General features: G+C 40.4%; 1 protein-coding gene and 1 long non-coding RNA gene across 7 annotated transcripts; one reads left to right on the top strand and one right to left on the bottom strand.

Annotated features, from left to right (window-relative positions):
• The first annotated feature begins 695 nt into the window (after positions 1 to 695).
• On the top strand, positions 696 to 23336 carry ccdc142 (coiled-coil domain containing 142). 6 transcript variants are annotated; one of them, XM_077732308.1, is made up of 16 exons: positions 696 to 993; positions 1281 to 1522; positions 1773 to 2000; positions 2887 to 3036; positions 3841 to 4025; positions 4747 to 5030; positions 5702 to 5788; positions 6187 to 6369; positions 7300 to 7466; positions 7726 to 7872; positions 8805 to 8919; positions 9757 to 9934; positions 10007 to 10117; positions 11467 to 11567; positions 12075 to 12243; positions 22475 to 23336. In XM_077732308.1, exons 2-16 carry the CDS (start codon positions 1337 to 1339, stop codon positions 22581 to 22583), a joined length of 2400 nt encoding a protein of 799 aa, XP_077588434.1. In that variant the 5' UTR covers positions 696 to 993; positions 1281 to 1336; the 3' UTR covers positions 22584 to 23336. The 6 variants fall into 6 exon arrangements, 5 of the variants coding, with proteins under 5 accessions (XP_077588434.1, XP_077588435.1, XP_077588432.1 ...); XM_077732309.1 differs by lacking the exon at positions 2887 to 3036; XM_077732306.1 differs by having other exon boundaries at positions 2887 to 4025.
• On the bottom strand, positions 12499 to 21526 carry LOC144207083 (uncharacterized). Its single transcript, XR_013328560.1, has 2 exons — positions 21194 to 21526; positions 12499 to 15080 (listed from the first exon to the last, which is right to left on the bottom strand). It is a non-coding gene; the product is annotated as an uncharacterized LOC144207083 (long non-coding RNA).
• Positions 23337 to 23382: the final 46 nt, after the last annotated feature.

Below are 23382 nucleotides of genomic sequence, written 5' to 3'. Positions count from 1 at the left end.
ACATCAATATATATTTAGCCGACTTGGAGGGGAGTCTTTTTTTTTTTTAAAGTAAAATAAAACCATTCACCTACACACGATTGATACCTGGATGACATTTTCGGGATTCGGACAAACTCCATGGCAGAGATTCATAGCTTTACCAAAGTCATTAACTCACACCATCCTAAAATCAAATGAAAACAAAATATCCATCAAGTTTATGTTGACTTCTTGGATAGTTGTTTGTAAGTCTGTCAAAGATTCAGAAAATAAACAATAAGTTTTGTGAAGAACATGACTTAATATAAGAATTGTGTTGCAAGATGGCCACCCATTCCATACGCCGAGGACTCCCCCTTAAGACATCTTTTGCCTTCGTAATGTTTATTTGTATATTAGGTTTACGTTAGTATAGTGTCTAAACAGCTAAGAATTAACTTTTATCAAAACCTAAGATGGAACCTTTATCAAAACCTATGTCTAACCGCATTATCAACCATTTTTTAATAAACACGAAAAATGCAATGACTTTTTGTTTGATTACCTCCGATTATCGGCATGGCATTGTGAACATTGATATACATTTAAAAATATATATATAGATTTTTTTTTACCGCGATTAACAATTGAAACTAGGGAAAACGATGTTTATTTCCATGACAGCAAAGAAGCAAACGTGAATTTGATTGGCTATTGGCATCTTTGGTAGTCTCGCGATCGAACGCTAATAATAACACCAGCGCTTGCATGGACAGTTTTCAGTTAATTATGATCAAATACTCGTATAAAGGGTTTAAAATGATTTTTCAAGAGCACGGGTAAAAAGATGAAGTTTTCTGCTTTGTCTGAACCGATTTAGAGTCTTCCCGATGTCAGACTAGCGTCATCTGGTTGTGGCGTTATCTTACTTCTAGATGAAGACGCATTAGCGGACCAAACTCTAATGTAACTCACAACGATGTACCAGGCTTGACCCTCAAGGAGCATTTCCTTGTGTCAATTTTCCTAAATGTAAGTTTCAACATTCTACCTAGTAAAATACACATTGTTGATGTCAGATCTTACTATGCATGTTAATCGATTTACTATCTGGAGAAGCTTTTTTTTCTTTCCAATCTACACAAATATAATCGGCATTTTTCTTGCTGTTCTAATTTAGTTTTAAGACTGGGGACAAGCCAGCGGACGTTCGTGTTATCGTGGTCAAATGAGCAGATGCTCAAAATAGTCCTCCCGTGTAATGCAATTATTACGGCAACGGGTCTCCAGTCATTCCCTGCTAATTCTCTGACTTTCAGGGTCGTGGTCACAGAGGAACATCACTCATTTACTTAGAAGCACATTAAATTCCCGTATGAATTGGCTGTCACAAACTCACAGCCAAGATGGTAATGAGGAAGAAAGAGAAGAAGGAAACTTTGTCATGACCTGTAACCTGGTATCCCGATCATCTGCACATATATTACATTTGGAACAGGCTCTCCTGAGTGTGTCCAACCAAAGGCAACATGTCGGTGGGGCACACATTGGTTCTCCTAAGGTGACCTTTTTAAGTCATACTTCATGCGTCATGATAATTTAGTTTGTACAAATGTTGGGATACAATTTGGGTTATTTTCTTTAAATGTGTCCAAACATTCTCAGTAATGATTTACTTTTCCCTGAATTGTTTGCTACCTTAAGCAGTCCTGATCTCAGACTACAAATTAAAATCTAATAGAAGTATTCCTTCAAGGTCAAATTTTTGCCTTTTCCTAAACATTTTTCTCTCGTTTTAAATTATGATCAAGGTGTGTGTCAAGAGCAGAATATTGCCAAGTGGTGGTCTTCTGGTTGTCCCTTCGTCTCGATTTTTGAATATGCACTACCATGCTATATGGAAGCTCCTGGAGCAGAGATCACTGCTGCTTTTTATCCACGAGTACACCAGGAGGGCTCATTTAGCTGCTGCCTACGTCTCTCAAGTTGACCATCTGCTTGATGATCACTTGAAGCATTCACGCCTCTCATCTAACCTGGTATGTCCAAAATGTGCACTGAGCAATGTTAAAATTATTTAATTTTTTAGGGCAGTCCCTAATTGGAAAAACGTATTACATTAATCCTTCCATTAATTAATCAGATAGATAGATGTGGTTTCCTTTAAAACTTATTGCAGAAATATTATTTTAACAATTGCAAATATTGTTGTTTATTGTGTATAATTTAATCATTGCAACCAGAAAATCAAAGCAATATTAATTACATGAGTAAGAGTAGGAACAAAGTTCCCACTCAACTGTTTGAGACTGATCACTACTTTTTTAAAATAATCAATAATGCCTTCTAAAGAGGCTTAAGTATCAACTACAGTACATTAGAGACTGGTGATTTATACAATTGCTGATAAATTCAATTATAAGAGATTTACCTTCGAGAGGAAGTGTATTTACATAATTCTACGTAAGACAATCCCCTTAGAAAAAGTGTAAGACTAATTTGAGTTTTCAAATTGATCGTCTTCTACTAAGGGCCCAGAACAGCGTTGGCGTGTAAACATGTCTCCTGTTGTTCAAATCTGGTTTTGTTAAATCCATCGCATTTGTTTCAGTGATGTTTGTCTCTTTTTTTAACTTCTATTTTGCTCTTTAGATAGCCTTTGAAGTACAATCAAATTGTTCTCACAAGTTTGCTATTGGGTGGCAAAATATAGTTTTCAGTTAGTATTCTGATTGATTAGTTAAGATAGTTTTCTTGGGTTATATTCATTGAATATTCCTGATTGATTATAACAGCTCTACGTTTTATTTGGACTATAATGGCTGCAATACTGATGCTTGAGTAATACTGAAAAAGTAGAAAGGTTTTGGTTTTACATAGGTAGTGTTATAAAAATATTAATTTTGACAATATTTCCATCTGCAGACACAACACTTCTGCTCATCAGCCAAAGTCCATTTTGTCTCCTTGTGCCAGGAGTTCCACATTCATCTCAACCACTGGTCTTGTTTGCTTGGAAAAGTCCAGTCTGATCACTACCTCAGGAGGGCTCTCGCCCACCAAAACAAGATGCTGGTAGAAATCAAACAGACTCTTCACTTGCTTAGCCTGGAGGCTGTAATTTTGATGGACCGTTATTTGCATGCTGTTCTCTTTACCATGGGTCAGTCTGATTTGGACCAAATACCAAGGGAAATTATGGAAGATATTTTGACTTGTTTAGAACTGTATAACACGGCAATGAAGGAACCAAGTGTACAACACTTATACACCACCCATCAGAAAACAAAAATATTACAACAAAATTGTTCTATCACATTTTCAAACATAATGAGATGTCCTGCTCCTGTCTCAGCTAAAGACTTGCTGAAAAGTTTGGCAGTGCATCATGCATACATTGCAGCAAGTCAGCTGCATTTGTGGACTGCACAGCAATGCATGTACAAATGCCATATGAAGCATGGAATTTCTTCTAGTTTGCCATTAATGGCAACTCTGACTTGGGAGCAGATACAGGATAAAGTGTTGATGTCTTGCTCCTGTTTTCATACCGGCCATCTTTACACTTCTAAACATAAGCTGGAAAACCATGCCGAGGAGAATCATCATTGTCCTGATTTCAAACAGCCCAACATTTTCCTTATCACAGATACCAACAGCTGTAACTTATCCTATCTGTGTCAAAAATGTATCTGCAATTTTAGTAAAGTGCAAACAGATCCAAAAGATAACAAACCTTCAAGAGACTTTCAGCACTTGGAAAGGTCACCCAGGACCTTTAATCATTTTCCAACCACCACACTGTCAGACTTTTGTCAACAGTACCAGTCCAAAGTTGAGGTTCTAATTCATCTGCTTGTTTCCTCCAATGACTTGCAGGGCCCATTGATATCACATCCGGTGACACCTACTATACAACAGTTTCCTTTAAGTGAAACAATAGATATGCTACAAACCAGTGGGAAGACATATCCAAACAAAATTATCAGAGATCCCAGTATGGACATAACTCAGAATAAAATTGTTGAAAAAGGCACAGCCACCGAGTTCGCAGTATATCTCAGGTAAATGTTCATCAGCCATCATAATTGTTTAACATATCATTGCTCTTCGAGAATCAGAATGAGTATTTGGGGGTTTCATTCACTAGCAAAAGTTAAACTGTTCAACTGATCTCATGGGTTTAGAGATAGTCTTTGTCATCTTATCTTACAATATTATCTTACGATTAACTCCTGTTGAGTTTGAAAACATCGGAATTGTGTTTTTTAGCGACACTACTTTGGAACGAAATTGTTCACACAGTTGAGGAAAAATGGCTCCCTTGACTTCCCGCTTGGGATGTAAAAATGTAATTAAAAAAAAGATAGAAGGGCTGTAAAACACGAAAAATAAATAAGAGTGGACGGAGCTGCCACTGGCTTACGTGTGACGGCGCCATCTTGGATTTCATGACGTTGTCAACTTACAGTTTCGTGCATGGCGTCTTTTTATGTGCATATAAGCCATACCCTCGATTTAGTCATCATTTCTTTGTCTGACAAATGTGTCTTATATGCGAGTAAATACGCTATATGCAGAAAGACCTTAAAATTCCGCCTCAAACACACAAAGTTCAAACCTTAACACATCAATCCAGTATTGTTTAAGTATATTATACGTAATATATGGAAATGTTTTCTTTCTGTCTTTTTTCATTCATCAACTTGAATAAATGATCAGTAGCATAAAATGGAACTCATGCAAATGCTCATCTGAACACCTTTTTTCCCTCTCTTTTCTTAGCTCACATGTACAGCGAGGTCTCAATGATGTCCTTGAAGATGTTCCAAAAGTTGATGGCTGTGCCCAGCGGTCTTGCTCCGTTCAATGGTCAGACCTTGGTCAGCCAATGCTCTTTGATAAGCTGTCTAGGCAGTACAGTACACTGCTGTGGGCTTGCTGTAGCAAAGCGCTGGCCCTGGAGATGCAACATCCACATTGTGCAAGAAGTCTAGGGAGTGTCAATCTCAGTGGCAACTGCAGGAGTCTCCATATTTTTGAAATAATGACCCAGGTTTTGATGGCAGGTATGAAACACCGAAAAGAAACCAATATTAACAGTAGCACCAACACATGCTAAAAATTGTCATATTCTTTAACTGGTCGGGGGATCTAATCTCATCTCATTTTCTGAACCGCTTTATCCTCATTTGGGTCGCGGTGGGTGCTGGTGCCTATCCCAGCTGACACTGGGCCAGAGGCGGGGGACACCCTGAATCAGGCCAGCCGATTGCAGGGCACAAGGAGACGGACAACCATGCACACTCACTCCCATACCTAGGGGCAACTTAGTGTCCAATCAGCCTACCCTGTATGTCTTTGGAATGTGGGAGGAAAGCGGAGTAACCGGAAGAGAACATGCAACTCCACACTGGTGGATGTGAATTTGAACCCAGGACCCCAGAGCTGTGAGGCCGACGCGCTAACCACTCGCTCCACCGAGCCGCTGGTCAGAAATTGATTCGCTGGTCAGAGTTTGGTCCAGATTGCTTACTAGTATGGTGGTGCGCAAGAATACCAACCAGGGGGATAATTTAACACTCCATACTTACTAAACTGTACAATATTACTCCAGGAACCATATACCATTCTATAATCATAAATCTTTTTTTATTTCAGCCGACCACTACTACGAATGAAATTGTTTGTTTATATTGAATATTTTTTTGTTTTGTATCTGACTTTGTGTTTAATGCAGATATCCTTCCAAGTCTGTGTAAAGCCATGCTGGAGGAGTTCAGTCTAAATGTGTTGATCAGTGCAGCGCATGCTCATTGGGATTATGGTTAGTACGTAATTAAAATAGACACATTTAGGGAATGAACCATTTTAGACCAGTGTTATTGCACAGATGTCAACCAGACAATCTATCTCGAGAATGAATGTTTTACTGTCGCTTTTTATATTTCAATGGCTAGGAACCGGTTCAAGATCCTCACGTGTCCTTGAGTATTGGTCTTTATAATTGAGAACTTTTTTTTCCCTCCAAAATAACTGAACATATTCTTAGTTCTAATACTTTTAAAAATATTAGACAGCTGTTAATATAAAAAATACAGTAATTTGATGAGTATTCATGTCAAAATGTACCAATAAGTTAAATGCCTCAAGAATATATTTTAATTAGCTATGAATCTCTTGTATTAACTCTTCAAACTGTCCTCTTTGTTTTTTTTCTCTCAGTGGTATGTAGAGGTTTAGGTGCAAGTTTGAACGACAAATGTCTGACGGCTGGAGACCAATATACCAGATTTTTAGAGCCATCATCAAATCCAGTTGACAGTGTGAGGATGTCCATGACTGTAGGTTACTTGCTACAGCTTACCCCACCTCTACTGTCCGCTCTGTCTTACTGCCATGCATCAGGTGAATATAATACTGTCATGCCAGAGTCTCAGCCTGTCACTAATGCTAAAACATATATATTTTTTAAACGAGTTGACATTATATATTAGACCTTTACTAGTACTTTACTAAACACCTCGAAAACTAAAGAAATAATCCTGGACTTTCGCAAATGCAGCACAGATCTGTCCCCACTCCTCATAAATGGAGTATGTGTAGACAAGGTCCAGTCCTTCAAATTCCTGGGGGTCCACATCACGGACACGCTGACGGTACTCAGACTCAGTAGGAACAACTTGGACACTAACTTTCTGGTAGCCTTCTATAGAGCCACTGTGGAGAGCATCCTGGCATACTGCATTACAGTGTGGTACGCTGGAAGAACGGCAGCAGATAGAAAAGCCATGCAGAGAGTGATCAACACTGCTCAGAAGATCATCGGCTGCTCTCTGCCCTCACTGGATGACATTCCCAGCCCTTGCCACCTCAGCAGAACATTGTTAGGGACCCTTACCACGCTGGTCACAACCTGTTCCAGCTGCTGCCCACTGGCAGACGCTACAGGTCTCACAAAACACGGACAAATAGACTTAGGGACAGTTTTTTCCCCCAGAGCCTTCACGGCTATGAACTTGCATTAGCATGACACACAATCCCTTCTGTGCAATACATTTGGGGTGTGCAATAAAAGTGTGCAATATCTTAGATTGTGCAATATTTTAGAATTACTTTCCCTGGACGTGACTTTTTAATTTAGTTATTTATGTTTTTATTGGGAAACACGCACTTTGTGGAGTAGCACCACTAATTTCATTATATGCAGCTGTTGTATAATGACAAAAATGTCTTTTGACTTGACCTGACAAAAGACAACACAGCCAATAACTTTGAAAAGTTAGCTATCAACTTATTCAAGTGTCTATATGCACTTTTTTTTTTGTTCCGTTTCAGGATCTTCAAACCTCTGGAAAATAGGCCAAACTTTCCACAGATTGACTGTTAGCTTGACGTTAACTACAATACAACTTTTCACAGTTTGGGTTATGTCAAAGGCCTACCAGTTCCTCTCTTCATGGAGCCTCAACAAATTCTTCCTCATTACCCAAGGTGATCTCGAAGTAAGTTGTCCGATGCAAATCTATACATGGAAGTGGAAATAGTCTTTTAATTTAGATTCAAGAATTTGGTATGCTCGTGAAACAGCGTAGAATGTGAACAGGAATTTAAATAAACACAATAATTGACAATCATTGAAATGCTATATCATGCCAAAAGAGTCTGAATCGCTGTGTTCATCAATAAGCATATACACACTTCTATGTCAATAAAATGTCAATAATTACTTAAAATGAGAAGGCACTTTTTTATCCTCTACAGGTGCTGAGAAAGTCTTTGGACAAAATGGTGCAGCAGACAAAATCTTTGATGAACTCGGACTGTTTTCTTTCTACTCTTCATAGCCATAATGAGTTCATACTGATGGAGCAGCTTCAAAATGTTGATTCTGCATATGCTGAATTGCAGGTGTTGTGCTTGATCCTATTAGGTTCTCACAAAATTTCAATCAGTGCGCGTCCAAAATAATCCTGACAGTGATCTATAGTGCACTGACGCTTTTGTTCATAAGCGCAAATTTTTCTTGCACTTTTTTAGGTGTCAAGTGATACCAATCTCCATTAATTTGATGAAAATGGCTGTTCACTCGCACAATGTGTCATTGGAAAGCAACGTCATATATACAAAGCTGCCAACTACTCCTGAATTTCAGGAGTTTACCCAGAAAAGCAAGGCAAACTCCGGGACTCCAGACAACCTCTTTAAACTCTGGAAATACCCAAAAAGCGGCTTATATGCGAGTAAATACGGTAAAAAATTGAAATAACTAAAGTACCAAATTTCCATTTCAAATGCCTTGATATTCACACCATCGCTACATCTTGATTCAACTGCACTGTAAACTGGAAGAATTCGGTAACACGAGTGCATTGTGAATCCTCCGAGTTACAAGTTCTGATGAATGATTTAGAGTATATTGATTTTTGCCTGAATCGCATTCACTCCAGATAAACTCCAGTAATGGGACAACGGTACTCCTGAAATGGGGTCAACAGAGGTTGGCAGCTGTGTTATTTGTTACACTGTTATTAAATGGTGAAGTAGAACAAATACATGTTTTTCTATTCCAATATCGTGTTTTTTTTCAGAGGATTGGAACAAATTAATTTGTTTTTAGTTCATTTCTAAAGGAAACGTTGATTTGAGAAATGAGTAAGTCGACATTCAAGCTCAGTACCAGAACGCATTAAGCTCATACCTGAAAGGTACCACTGTACATGCGGGCAACTTAATGCACTAAAATAAAAGTGTGAGTGCACTGTAGAACGTTTGCAAAATGTTTGACTTCTCGTAATAGTAGATATGTCTGTTTTGTTTTTGTTTATTTTTTGTCAAATCAGAATTTTTCCTCTTTGGTCCTAAGAGCCTTGTCGGATGACTGCAAAAGAATGTCTGCCCATCTTTTTGAGCAGATGATGCCTTCTGTTGGACACTGGAGACTCAATCCCAGGCCAGGTAGTCTTTTGAATGACTGCACATCCATAAAACAATTGTTTGTCTCCTGTTATTCATATACATGATTTAAATTTTATTATACCTTCACTTTGCGTCCTGAACTTTTGCAGCTTTACTACATTGCAGATTTTTTTCTGATGCATATTTCAAAATGTTCATATTTTTTTTTAAATCCACGCTGAAACGTGCAACCGGAAGACATGAAAAATGGCAGAAGTCAGGGCACCGCTTCTTCTCAGCGCCAAAGAATAGAGGGAGAATGGGCGTGACAAACATATATAGTCCCTAAATGTATTACGTCTTGCATTTAGGCACTATATTTGTCAGAAATACAATAGGACAGACTCGACTGAATTAGCTTTGATGGCGAAAGAAAAGAACGTCTTGATGGACCTGAAACGCACATGTAATCTGTACGACAGAGTAATTGAAATCTTCTTGAGGAAAGAAAGGAGGATGGATTAGGTGTATAAATAAAAATATTTTTTGGTGAGTAAAATATATCTATTTTCTTAAATAATACATTATTTTTAGGTTATTATTATTGATTCTTTTTTATATGTGCCGTAGCTGCATTATAGGTTTTATACCCAAAATACATATTGGTTGGATTGATTCACACACAGCACTACCGAAGGCCTAGGTGTGAAATGCACGGCCCGCCACTGGTTGGAACGAAAACCTTCAGCCATTGTGGCCCTTTGTGGATTTGTTTGTCTTTTCTTACTCCAAAAGATGAATGAATAACAATTGAAATGACTGCATTAGCAATTGTATTTTGGGTCATGTTTCCTAACAATGTGCCATATGAATTTATTTATTTTCTTTGGTTTACAGGCAATCCAATGAGTCCCAATGAGTATCCAGAATTGGCTGCACAGAATGTGATTGGTCAGGTTCTGGATTGTGTGATGTTACTGTCTAATGATGTCTGCATCCAGGCTCTTAGCTTAACCATGACAGCTTTTATGGAGGCATGGATGGAACACATACTGAAACAACAAATTAAATTTAGGTATGGTTGTCTGAGTCACAAATGTAAATATGAATGATGTATGATTTGTCATTATTTCTGCCTCATCCTCAGTGTGCAGGGAGCGCTTCAATTAAAGCAGGACTTTGATTCTATTCGAGAGTTTATCTGCTCTGACAGATATGGACTACCAGAGGAACTTCTTCAGCCACTACTCAGCCTTAGGTATTGTGATAACTTTGCAGTATAGACGACGGAGCCATCAAGTGGCGGTGGTTAAGCCCACTTGTATAACCAGATTTAATTTACCGTTATAGTATCAATATACTACAGGTATCATCAGGCCTTGGTGTATATTAGCTTTTAAACAATTAGTTTTCCATAAGTATTTAAATTCCTGCTGACTGTGGGTGTCAAGTTTGTCTTTAAAATCAAATTTATTTGGTCTCGTCATCATCTTGAGTCTGTTATTTGTCCTTTGCCATCTTTGCATGTGGTATCGGCCCCATCTCCTTCCTTTGATTAATTGTCATTTGTTTGCTTAAATGTTGAATGTACATATTCAGATCCCAAGAAAACAGTATAATTTTGCCAATCAAGTAGTTGTTCTTTTTGATTACACTAACATTGTAGTCGTACTTCTATTTTATGTGTTAATGTCAGGTTTGCCATGAGACATTCCCAAATGCATGCCCAAATAAAGATAAGATAGTCTTCTGGAATTTGCACTTTCCAGGAAAACGACCACTGAAATCTTCCCAACTTCTTTCTGACCTTACACATATTTTCAGTATTTTTTATTACATACTCGGGCCCTGATTATGCAACACAAGTGGGTAGTCAAAACAGATGAAAGTCAGGAAGCATTGTGGAGTGTCTGTGGTGGATGCAGTTGCAATTCCCAGATAAGATTCCCTGCACTGCAAGGCATTCTGGATCCTGTTTTGTCCACTCCAGGCAGGCCAAGGCGTTTTGGCTTCTCTTTGTTTTTTTTAACTAAGGTTTTCAGGAGCAAAGCTTTTACTTTGTTGCAAGCTAGTATGATACTTATAATGATGAGCAAAGCAAGTTTAATAGTTAAGCAAAGTGTATTCATCATTGCAAGAAAATGTATAATATGGATTAATATCCTGACAGTTAACAGGCTGTCTTCAAATTTGGGAGCTTTGTAGCATGGCCCAGTTTCTGTCGATTCTCGATTTACCAACTGTGAGTTTTTTTATCAAAGGAATCTATGTGCCACTCCTGTGCTACGTGCTGCATGTCAGGATATCTGTCATACTTTAAATGTACAAACCGAGGTTTTTAATCAAATTAATCTATGTGCCACTTGTGCTACATATCAGGATATGTCATTCTTTAAATGTAACTTGAGGAGATCAAAAAATAATTATTTTTTTCCGTCTAAACTTGACACGCAATGGAAACATGTTAGTTTCATTCATTTCTTTATATGAAACATTTTGTGATTGTAAAATACACGTGCAGTGAATCAAGATATACCATGAATATTTACTAATGATGATTCTGTAACTGTCTTTATAAACATCATTACTTTTCCTCTTTTTCTGCAGTGTTTTTCATCAGGTTGACTCTGCAGTATTGTGCCTCCTTCAGCAGCCACACGTTGGCCCACACCTGCAAAGCGGAGCCTGGGAGTCTTTCACGCGTTGCTGTGAGTTGTATACTGCTAAGTCAATTGATGAGTTTTCAAATCGTGAACTGGGCTTGGTGGCTAGTATTCGAGTGAATCATCAGTTTCACGAGAAAAAGCATATTGAGTATGGGTGGCGAACACACCCCGAGCGTGTTTCTCATTATTTTTCTCTCTTAAAATACATTTAAATTAATCAGGACCGACTAAAAACAAATAATAAATTACAGTGGTACCTCGACAAATGAGCACCCTGACATACGAGGATTTCGAGATACGGGTAAAATTTCGAGCAAATAATTATCTCTTGATACGAGACAAATTTCGAGATACGAGAAAGCCAGGTGGCCAAGACAGGCTGTTTATGATTTTAGCGCACTGTCTTTTTTGCCGCATCTCTTTCGCGTATAACATATGTACGAGCACTGAGCGGAGCGTAGCACTTTTCAAACAGTCATATTTTATAATTAGTTGATTAATTTAGAAATCCCAAACTTGGGGAATTAACCTGTGTGTATGCATTTTCAGGTCCTTCCAAGAGCAGCAGAAACAGTTTAAGTGCAGCTGGGGGGAGCAGCATAGCCAACCTGGGGGGAATGGATGCAGACTATGTGACTCAATCTAGTCCTTCTGTTATAAGCACTGTCATCCTTCCAATGGACCAATTTATCCCAGGGCAGCCCTACCTTGCACCAAGGTACCCCTTCAGTTATTTTAACATGTTAACTGTTCATTGAATAACACAAGAATTTAATTGAATTTTAAATGTGAAAAAAATGTGTAGTGCACATGCTGGTGTATAGGATTCTGGTTTAATACCTAACCTATGACCTGTTGGTCAAATGTTTTTGACTCCCACAGATTTTATAGTGATTGTTGTTTTCGCAGGACTCTGCATCACTAACTTTTTGACTTTTACTCAGTTCTTGCATTCAAAACAATACATGTCAAATTGCTCAGAATCATTTATTGACAAGATAATACCAATTTCAGTCCTTGGTTAATACAGTGGTTCCTCTGCTTATGAATGCTTCTCTGCACGAAATACTCAGTTTCCGAAAGGGCCTTCCTTCCAAAATACAATATCCAAATCCTCGTCACAAAACGTCAAATGAAATCTGTTGGGGCTACCAGCCAACACTTAAATAAACTCGAACACAGGAACACACACTGATGCGGATGGAATGAAAGTTAAAGGCCGCGTCTGCAGAGGCGGGGGAGTGGACAAATCAGAGGCCCAAGAGTGTGACTACTCTCCAAGCTACTCAAGGCTGTTTCCCGCTGAAAAGTTGCTTCAACGGTGGTTTTATTAGAGATAAGACAAGTCATAAAAATGGGAGGCGTCAATACAAATGAAGGAGGTGGAGTACAGAAGGTGTTGTGCACATTTTAACCAATAGGTGTAAATTAATATTCTATTCTACTAACCTTTAATATATCATAGTGAAATGGGTGCAAGATTATATATAAGCATGCAAATATATTTCACATATTCCCCCTGAAGTTACTTTGAAAGAATTTTCATTTTCATCAATCTATATCCCTCCTTTGCAGGTTTTAGAATACAAATATCATTAATAGTCACTCAACAGGGTATGGAAAATAACTAAATCACTTGTCAAGGCAGAGGCGAAAAACTCAAGTCTACTCAGGGGTACTTGAGGAAAATTCCTCTGCGTCCCTCTTAATGAGCGAACACAATTTTTTAGGTCAAGACAAGTACATTTACCCAGACGACTCGACATCCGGGGATTCATCACACTTTGGAAGAGTGCTAAAATCTCCGGCAAGGTTTGTCATGCTGTGAAACTGTATGTCACTGTAAGCTACCAGCGTGTGCTGGATATTTTTTTGAATCATAACTTTCATACAAGGGATTACACACATTGAAAAGATGCAGAATAGAATTAAAACCGCAAAAAAGGGAGTTGCAAATTTAATCAGAATAGAGAACCATGATCCGGTTGTCAACCACGACCACAGTGATGCACCTATGGCTGAGTGATCTTGGGCCATGGTGTTGGCTAAGGCTTTCATTTCAGCTATGGCACGAGTTATGTTACCTTCGTCACCGGTTTCATCTGGGATGAAGGTGCAACAGTGTTCTCCAACTATGGCACACACACCTCCATCCTTGGCTATTATCAAATCTAGGACCATGCGGTCTTGCAACTCCATTTCTCTAAGGGCTTTTAATTCCTCTGCTATACCTTGTAGGGCTTTGACAGTTTGGTTAATGAACAATCCCATCCGATAATTCAATGTTTCTACACGGAGCATAACTTTACCCACTCCAATCTGTGGAAGTAGTGACAATATGACTTTCTCGGAGGTGGAACATAATTTGTGATCATCAGGGACATTATTACCCCAAATTGAATCATGTGGTTTAAATTGTACAGGTATAAATCTCTTATATCTTCCTGGTATTTTCACTCCCCTTAAAAGGAACGCATCTTGAACCATCTGCACCATTGCACAGCGACCATTCCATGCTGTGGGCAAACCCAAATACACTGTATGCCCACACATCCAATACCCATCATCTTGGGGATCAGTGCCCATTACATCAGGGAGAGTGTAATAGTCCCTGCAGGTGGCACCCATGGGTACTCCTGTGGCATTGAACCTGGCTTTGTTAGTGGTGTCTCGTTTGCACGGGGTAAGTATAGCCCTACAGAATTTCATGGGGACTTCTCCTACTGGTCTGGACTTACCCCAGAATGTCATATGGGACGTTGCTTAACATAACTAGATCTGTCCAATCATAGTTCAAAAGCCTTGTGAATTTTCTACCTGTTAAAGGTGGTACATTGGCATCAACCTCGGGAACTACAGATCTAAATGCACCTTCTAGATACCGTGATCTCAGTGTGTCGGGATACCATAGAGGTGTGTAGGCGTTATAGGTATAGGGGTTGATTGGCTTGGGATACACTGGTGGGGTACCTGTGGAATAAGGCATACGACTACACACATAACAACTTTCTTTCACACTGGTTATTTTTTTCTGAAATACCATGAAATTATACCACATATTTTCCTCAAAATGATTCTTTGGATTGTTCTTTTCATACCACTTCACTTTCCTCTGCGACAGTAGCACGGCATCGTCTCGTTTTTTGACTCGAATGTCTGGGGGCGGGGCACTGAGCCACACCCATGCTGCCACTGATTGTACAGTCACAGTGATGAGGGTGGCAGCGGCTTTCATTTTGGCTTCTGTGTGAGGGTGTAAAAACTGTGAGAGGTCAAGGTTAGGTTAGGGGGGGTGTTTGGGGCAGGTGAGCAGACGTCAGATGATTCCTTCGCGGACAAGGGTTTTGGTACCGTCCGATTTGCAATCTACTCAGGGTTGCCGATGTCTCGAACTATTTTGATTTGGGATTGGTGAATCCACGTCGACCTCTCGGCAATCTTTACTGCGGTGGGGGTGGTGAGTTGAACCACGAATGGGCCGTCCCAACGTGGCGAGGACCAGGATTTCCTTTTTATGACTCGAATCAGGATCTGGTCACCAGGCTTCACCACCTCCTGTAGGGGAGACAAAGGGGATAACGGCAGATTACATGTATTTTGGACAAATTTTTCTCTAAACATTTTTACCATCCACTCTGTGAGTGGATCTGCCTCGCCCTTAGTCTCTTGCCATGGTTCACCTTCCCATAGGGGAAGTTGGAATGGTCTTCCATGAACTATCTCAAAAGGTGTTAATCCTGAGCTAGTTGGTACAATTCTCATATATGTTTTGACTAGTGGTAAGCATTCTGGCCATGTTTTTTTTTTGTTTCTTCCATGGTTTTTTTAAGCCTTAGTTTTATTGTACCATTCGTTCTCTCTACCAGTCCCGCGCTTTACGGATGGTACGAGCAGTGATTTTTTAGACTTATTCCTAGGTGGTTCGCCATGTATTGTATTATGCTGTTTACAAAATGAGTTCCATTGTCACTCCAGATGATTCTGGGGATCCCATGTTCTTGGATTATGTGTTTACAGATGGCTTTAGCCACCGTCAATGCGTCTGGTGTTTTTGAGGGGACTATTTCAGTCCATTTCGAGAATGAGTCAATCAAGACTGAACAGTATTTATACTGGTTGCTTCTGGATAATTCAATGAAATCCATGTGTATAATTTCAAATGGGTAGGTACCTTTTGGGCATTGGCCTCGTTTGGGTCTGAGGTTACCTTGCACATTATGTTTGCAGCAAATTAAACAGTCTCTACAAAAAAAATTTAAAATAGGTATTTAGACCTGTTGTCACATGGAAAACACGCTGTACCATGTCTATCATCCCCCTTGTTGAGACATGAGACTTTCCATGGCTCAATTTTGCTACCATTTGGAATACATTTTTTGGCAAGCGGGGTAGACCTTTTATTGTATATAGACCGTCCGCAGACTGTTCTGCGCCTTTAAGTATCCATGCATCTTTTTTATTCTGTGGTGCAATGTTTTGCATATCAATTAATACTGTTTTTGGGATTGACTCATGTTGTTGTTGTATATACTGTGCACTCGGTGATTGTGCTGCTCCTTTAGCTGCTGTATCTGCTCTAGTATTTCCTCTACTAATTCTGTCGCTGCTGTTAGTATGTGCCTTACATTTGCATACAGCTATGTGGCTGGGAAGTAGTACTGCATTAAGTAATTGTTTCAGCAGTTCAGCATGCTCTACTGATTTGCCTGTGGATGTTTTCATCCCTCTTCTATTCTATTGTGCAGCAAATACATGTAGAGTGGAGTGTGCATATTGGCTGTCTATAAATCGTGACCTTCCTACCTTTAAACAATGTGCATACCTTTGTCAATGCTATAATTTCTGCAGCTTGCGCTGAGAGATTAGATGGCAATTTTTCTGCACATAAGACTTTGTTGTCTGTGACGACTGCAAATCCTACTTGATTTTTTCCTTGTTCTGATTTGGATGCGGATCCATCTACATATACATAAGTGCTGTCTGGAATAGGAGTGTCTTTTAGATCTGGTCTTGGTTTCCAGCTTTCGCTGGTTCTTTCATCACATTGGTGTGGATCTCCGTCTTCTTCAGTTGGTATTAACGTTGCTGGGTTCAAGGTATTGCATCGCTTAATCGTGAGATGGGGTTGCGATAACAATGTGGCTGTTACGGCCAGGTGTCTTGCTGGTGACAGGAACGACATTTTGGTTTGTGTTATCAGTAGATCCACTTCATGGGGGACTTGGAGTGTGAGTGGATGGAACAGTACAAGTTCAGCTGTCATCTGGACCGCTAATGCTGCTGCACACACTGCTCGTACACACGGGGGTAGGGCAGCTGCAACTGGGTCCAGTCGTTTTGAGTAGAACGCTACTGGTTTAATCTTTGTTCCATGTGGTTGTAGTAACACTGATGTCATGAACGTTCCTTTGCAAGTCGCTGTTTGGGTGAATGGTTTTTCATAGTCAGGAAATGCTAGGACTCCTGATTCCAAGATTTGTTGCTTCACTTCCATGAATGTTCGGTTTCCTTCTTCAGTCCATGTCACTGGCTCTCTCATTGTCATCTCAGTGGCATAGATTATGTCTAGAAGTGGTTGAGTTAGTTCTGCATAATTCGGAATCCAACTCCTGCAGTAGTTAGTTAGGCCTAAGAAGGCCATCATTTGTTTTTTCGTCTGTGGTTTCGGACATTGCTGGATGGCTTCTCGTCTTCCATCCGTTAGTTCCCTTCCTTTCTGTGAGACTCGGTGTCCCAAGAAGATGACTGACTCCTGACAGTACTGCAGTTTCTTCAGCGACGCCTTGTTCCCAGTTTGCTCTAGATGTTTGAGTAATCTGATTGCTTCCTTTTTGTTTTCCTCTTCGGTGGGGCTGGCTATCAGTATATTGTCTACATATACTAGGATCTGTGTGGTGTCTATGTGTTCATGCTGATTTATACATGCTGCAATCTCTTGTGAGAATATTGTGGGGCTGTCGCAGAATCCCTGTGGCAGCCTTGTGTATGTGTATTTGGTTACTTCGAATGTGAAACCAAACCAGTCTTGTGCTGTTTTGTGTAATGGTATAGAGAAAAATGCATTTCTTAGGTCAATTACTGTAAAGAATTTCTGATTTGGCTTTAACTCGTTCAACTGTATGTGTGGGTCGGGTACGCAGGGTGCTCTGGACTTCACTGCGTCATTGACCCGTCTTAGGTCCTGGACCAATCACCACGTTCCCGTCTCCGTTTTCTTCACGGGAAAGATAGGTGTGTTACATTCGCTTGATGGACTTTCAATTAGAATGCCTGCTTCGAGCATTTCTTTAATTACTGGTCTGATGCCATTTATAGCATCTGGTTTAAGGGGGTATTGTTTGGCCCGTGGTCGAAATGACGTCTTGGGCTCAATTCTTACTTCTCTTGCTGTGGTCATTTTTCCTACATCTGCTTTTGATTTGGACCACAGTGAACTCGGTACTGTAGGGAAATCTTCAGCTTGTAGCAGTATGTAGTCTTGTCATGCAGTTAAATGCGTCTTCGGACTTGCTTGGGTCATCCACTTCAGCTTCTGTCTTGTCACTGTTCCATATGGGGTGTTTGTTAGTACGCTGACTGTGGGAGTCTGATGTGACCACGACTCCTCGTTTCTGGTCTCCAAAAATTGCACCATGCGTCCTAGGTCTTTCCAGGACCTGTGGTGTTTTCTCTTTATGGACACATGAGGTGTTATCTCAAACTGTAGCAGTTTTTTCGCTTGTGGCGGCAAGTCCACCGAAGTGGCTGCATCTCCCTCTGCTGTGGAGTACAGGTACTCCAGTCGGACTAGTTGGGGTCCCAGTCGCTCGAACTGTTTAACAAATTCTGGTCTGGCTTTTCCAAATTTCATGGTGATGTGTAGTGGCCAGTGGGTTTGTGTTTGGCCATTAATATTTTCGACTTTGGATTTTAACTGTCGGATTACGGATGAGGGCCCTTGTGTTGCTAAATCTAGGGAGTAGAACGTATGAGGTTCCTCTTGATCTTCAACTATTTGGATTTCCGCTTCCTCCCATCTGTGTACTGGTTTCATACCATCGTCTGTGGGGATAAGGCTGATTCCTAGTTTACGGAGTAGATCTCTTCCCATGAGGTTCACAGGACAGTTTTTACTCAGGACAAATTTTGCTTCATGGTTTTGTCCATTTTCATCAGTTATTTTTGTTTTCCTCGACTTCTTCAATAGCTCCATGTGTCCTCCTGCTCCTATCACAGTGATCCACTCCTTTCCTGGTATCAATCCTGGCACTTTGTCTTTGATGACTGATTTATCTGCTCCAGTGTCGCATAAGAATCTTACTGGTGTTTGACTTTGTCCCACCAGTAAGGTGTAGTATGGTTTGCTATCTCTCTCCCAGAGGGTGGACATGATTTCGGTTAAGTCTAACACTTCTACTGGCGAGCAAAGGGTTTCTTCGTCCTCCCAAACGCTTTCTTCAGTTCCCTCTTCTTTGTTAGACTTCCATTTCTTCTGGCGTCATTCTTGATATTGATTTTCAGGGTTGAACGGTGGGGGTCTCTGGTTCCACCTGTGTGTATTTTTGCAGTCTCGAGCAAAATGTCCTCTCTCTTGACACTTGAAACACTTGTCATCTAGGTTTACTCTTCTTAGTCGGACGTGTCTTCCTCGGCCACTTACTCTTCCACGTCCTCGTTGGTAGTATACTTCTGATGACTCTTTGTCCACCAATGAGGCCATGGCTTGGGTCAGAGCGTTAACCCCTGAACGTACCTGTTTTTGGCGGTGTCTCTCCTCAGCTTGAATCGCCCACTCCATGAGTTCGTTCATTGGCATGGTTCGGTATGTGACACAGTACTTTTGCACGAACCCTTTGATTTGGGGCTGGAGCCCTTCCAGGAACCCTTGTCTCAGTTGGGCTTGGTATGCCCCTTGCTCATTTTGGTCTTCCGTTATCCCACTGTGGGCTTTGAACACTTCTTCAAATCTTGCTCTGAATTTATGAATTCCTTCTCCTTGTTCCTGTCTTGTGGCTCTAATTTTGTCATAACATGGTGTTGGGCGCCACGTCTCTCGAACTCGGTTCAGGACTCTTTCTACTAGCATCGTTAGGTCTGGTGAATCATGGGGGTGAATTTTTCCTTGGTTGTTTTTTTCATCGAAGTTTCCTCTCACTCTTGCCCAGTTGTGTCCCAGACTCATGGTGAACGCTTTTCTTGTCTCAGCTCCATTCAGGTGAAAACTTTGCCTTAGCTGTTCAAAATTATTGGACCATTCAGTTGGGTTTTTTATTGGGTCTCCCAGTCCCTTGCATGCTTCAGTACATTCAGACTCGGTCCATGGACGGTGGACGAGAATGGTTTGATCACGATCTCCATTCACTTGGAAGTGTGGGTTTGCAACTTCAACCATGGGATACATTTGGCTTGGTGGTGCCCATGGCTGTGGGCCAGTGTAAGGTCCTTGAAATGCTATCAAGGGAGGATAGAGTTGTCCTCCTCCCACTTTTTCTCTTTGTGCTCTTGTCTGCATTTTGATTACTCCTGCTGGTTCTGCAGCGGCACCTGTGGGCTCTGGCTCACCCCTCCTTTCTTCATCGTGTGGATTGTAAGAGGCCTTTTGTAACTTGAGATGTTGTTCTTGTGTGCGCATCTCAGGTCCCCCTCCCTCTTTGTGGCCTTGGCTCGTAAAAGGTGCCTGGCACAGCCTGTACGAAGTGAGTGCACTGGAGGGGGCCAGTGTCTCTTCGTGGGGCCTGATATTAATCAAAGCTGCCATACTTGTTTTTTGTTCAGCTTGTTTAATTTTCTTCATAATCTTTTGTTTCTGTCTTAATTGGGCTTGACTGATCCAAACTTGAATATCTTGAAGTTCTTTACATATCTTCTCTTTTTTTCCTCTTTCAATAGCCTTCTCGATTTGTAATTTACGCTTTATGGCCTGTAATGGCTCCTCCAACAGTCTCCCATCCCACTCTTTGTCTTTATTCTTCCTCCATTCTTTCATATATGTGCAATTATCAGGAAAATGCTTCAGCATAAACTTCATGTCGGTTGAGAGTTCTTTGCTGTTTGTTAAACCCATTTTTGCAACTTTTCTTTTGTTTGAAGATTTTTGCTTATTCAAAAATTATATCTATATATTCCGTTTTTCTTATAATGTATTTATTAGTTTTTATTTAGTGTTTACTCGCCTTCTCTAGGGACGTCCCGTTGAATTTACTATCTTATTTTCCCGCCTAGATAGTCGTTTATACTCTTATTTTGCGCGGCAAACGACCTGATTTACGAGCGTGTCACAAGTGCTCTGGTTTAAATTTCTCCTTAGGGAGATTACTTGCAAGTTTTATATTTATTATTCTATATATATATTTTTTCTTTATTTTGAGCTTTCATTCTCTTGGCACAGTATAAAAATATTTTTTCTATATCTTTAACGCAATCCTCGGAGTCCCTGGCGGAGAGTTGCGACCTTCTCCTCTTTGTCTGGTGATTCACTCAGTTAGAACTCTTCCAGAAATCTCGAGATCCTTACTTGATCTCCCGTATACGTTTCCTAACTTCTCTAATCCCGAGAACACTTCCCCTAACTTACGGGGAGCGGCATACGAAACATTTTTTCTCCTACACACGGAGCATCTTTCTTCTCTAGAAAGACGGGGTCTCAATACTGGATTGGATTCTGCAAATTAATTTTAAAAGTGCCTTACCGCTCAGATGTGCTCTGTGTCCGGTGGGATGGATTCGCTTCCTTCTTCTTGACAGCGGAGAATCGATCACCCTTCTCCTCAATGGGGAGACAGCTGACGTCAGATTTTTGGATTAATTTTTCGCGATCCAAAATCAGGATGCGAAACCTTCCGGGTTTCGGGGACCAGAATGTTGGGGCTACCAGCCAACACTTAAATAAACTCGAACACAGGAACACACACTGATGCGGATGGAATGAAAGTTAAAGGCCGCGTCTGCAGAGGCGGGGGAGTGGACAAATCAGAGGCCCGAGAGTGTGACTACTCTCCAAGCTACTCAAGGCTGTTTCCCGCTGAAAAGTTGCTTCAACTGTGGTTTTATTAGAGATAAGACAAGTCATAAAAATGGGAGGCGTCACTACAAATGAAGGAGGTGGAGTACAGAAGGTGTAGTGCACATTTTAACCAATAGGTGTAAATTAATATTCTATTCTAGTAACCTTTAATATATCATAGTGAAATGGGTGCAAGATTATATATAAGCATGCAAATATATTTCACAAAATCAAACTTCCCCGGAAAAGTAAATTCAGTGGTGCCTTGACATACGAGTGCCGGACATACGAGCATTTCGAGATACGAGTAAAATTTCAGGCAAATATCCCATTTTTGGTGTTTTTTTCAGAGGGTTGGATCGAAATAATTTGTTTTTAGTTTATTTCAATGGGAAACGTACGTTACATTTACGAGAAGATCGATATACGAGCTCAGTACCGGAACGAAAAAAGCTCGTATGTAGAGGTACCACGGTAGTGAAAATGTGGATGTCGGTCAAATTCGGCATATGCCATCATAAGCTTGATAAAGGAACTACAATCGCTGGCTGGACATTGCCATAAAGAACCAAGATGCGAACGGCTTGGAAGCCGTTCGCATCTTGGTATACCTAGTTATACCGTGACCAACAGGCAGCATCGGGTGAGTTACGAGACAATATCTCAATGGATTGTGGATGACTGGGCTCAAGTGTCGGCCACCACTTGTTTGAGCTTTCGCCAAAGCTGGCTACAGGTTCCCGGTATACCCCGGCAACAACTGCCAGTGAGATAGAGCATAGCAACGTGTAGCTTATCGTCATGCAAGCGCCCAATTTGTAATGACAAAAAACTGAAAATACTCCCGCAACTGAGACGGCACTCTTTCAGGCGGTGCGAAATTATGGTATATTGGGCATTATGTCTTATGGTACTTGCGGTTTGAGCTACTTATATTAATCTTTTGCTCTCTCCTTTGCATTTCTAGTTTAGCTCTGGGTGCTTCTCACCAAGACTGGTTGGACTTGAGGATCCATACTAGTTCTCGTCGATGGAGATTGCCTCTACTGCAGTGTCTTTCCAAGTCTGAACAATGAAGACCGACGCTTTTTACAAATTATCCAAATCATTTGATGGGATAGTTAGTATGTTTTACTAATATTATCAAGTAAGTTTTAAAAATACCTTGTAAAAAATTGTAAATGAGAAAAAACAAGCACACTTTTGTTTTTGGGATTTGATCCGGGGCATATACTTTGTCACCTGTTAAAATGAGACGTGTGTGAAAAAATATTAAATGTATTATTTCATTAAACAAATAAAAGCAAGACTCAAAGATTAATCTCAATGTTTTCTATGCTGGTGTAAATTACAGTATCTACTGTTATAACTACTTTTTTCATCGGTCATTATAGTAATTACTGTTATGACTACTTTGTTTGGCCTTGAATAAATGCCCTTGTTATTCTAAATGAATGTTATCTATAACTTGTTATTGTAAATCAATGTTGTTATCAGTAACGGGCCGATGTTAAAAAACTTGTACACACACACGACCGGAGGCGGGGCAAGCGCGTCAACAAAATGTCCTTCGGCTGGATAGTCGGTCGGCCAATTAGTCGTTAGGCTAATTCTACGTTCGGCCAGACGCCCCCTCGGCGAGTCGGCCACACGTCAGTTGGCTAAATGTCTTTTGGCAAGTAGACCGGCCACGGTTGTGACTGTGTTGCATAAGACCGCTGTGAAGCCATTTTGGTCCATGATGAATCAATATCAGTGAATATAATGTGACAAAGCTTGATCGTTGAATTATGTTAACATAATTATATTTTAATAAAATGGGACACATATTCAGAGATTTTGGGTGACTTACTAAGAGGTTTGGTCATTTGAGCA

The sequence above is a fragment of the Stigmatopora nigra genome, chromosome 14 (genome assembly GCF_051989575.1).
Source record: "Stigmatopora nigra isolate UIUO_SnigA chromosome 14, RoL_Snig_1.1, whole genome shotgun sequence".
Taxonomy (NCBI): domain Eukaryota; kingdom Metazoa; phylum Chordata; class Actinopteri; order Syngnathiformes; family Syngnathidae; genus Stigmatopora; species Stigmatopora nigra.
Note: the sequence above shows the minus strand (reverse complement) of the source record. Positions and strands in the feature narration are given on the sequence as shown.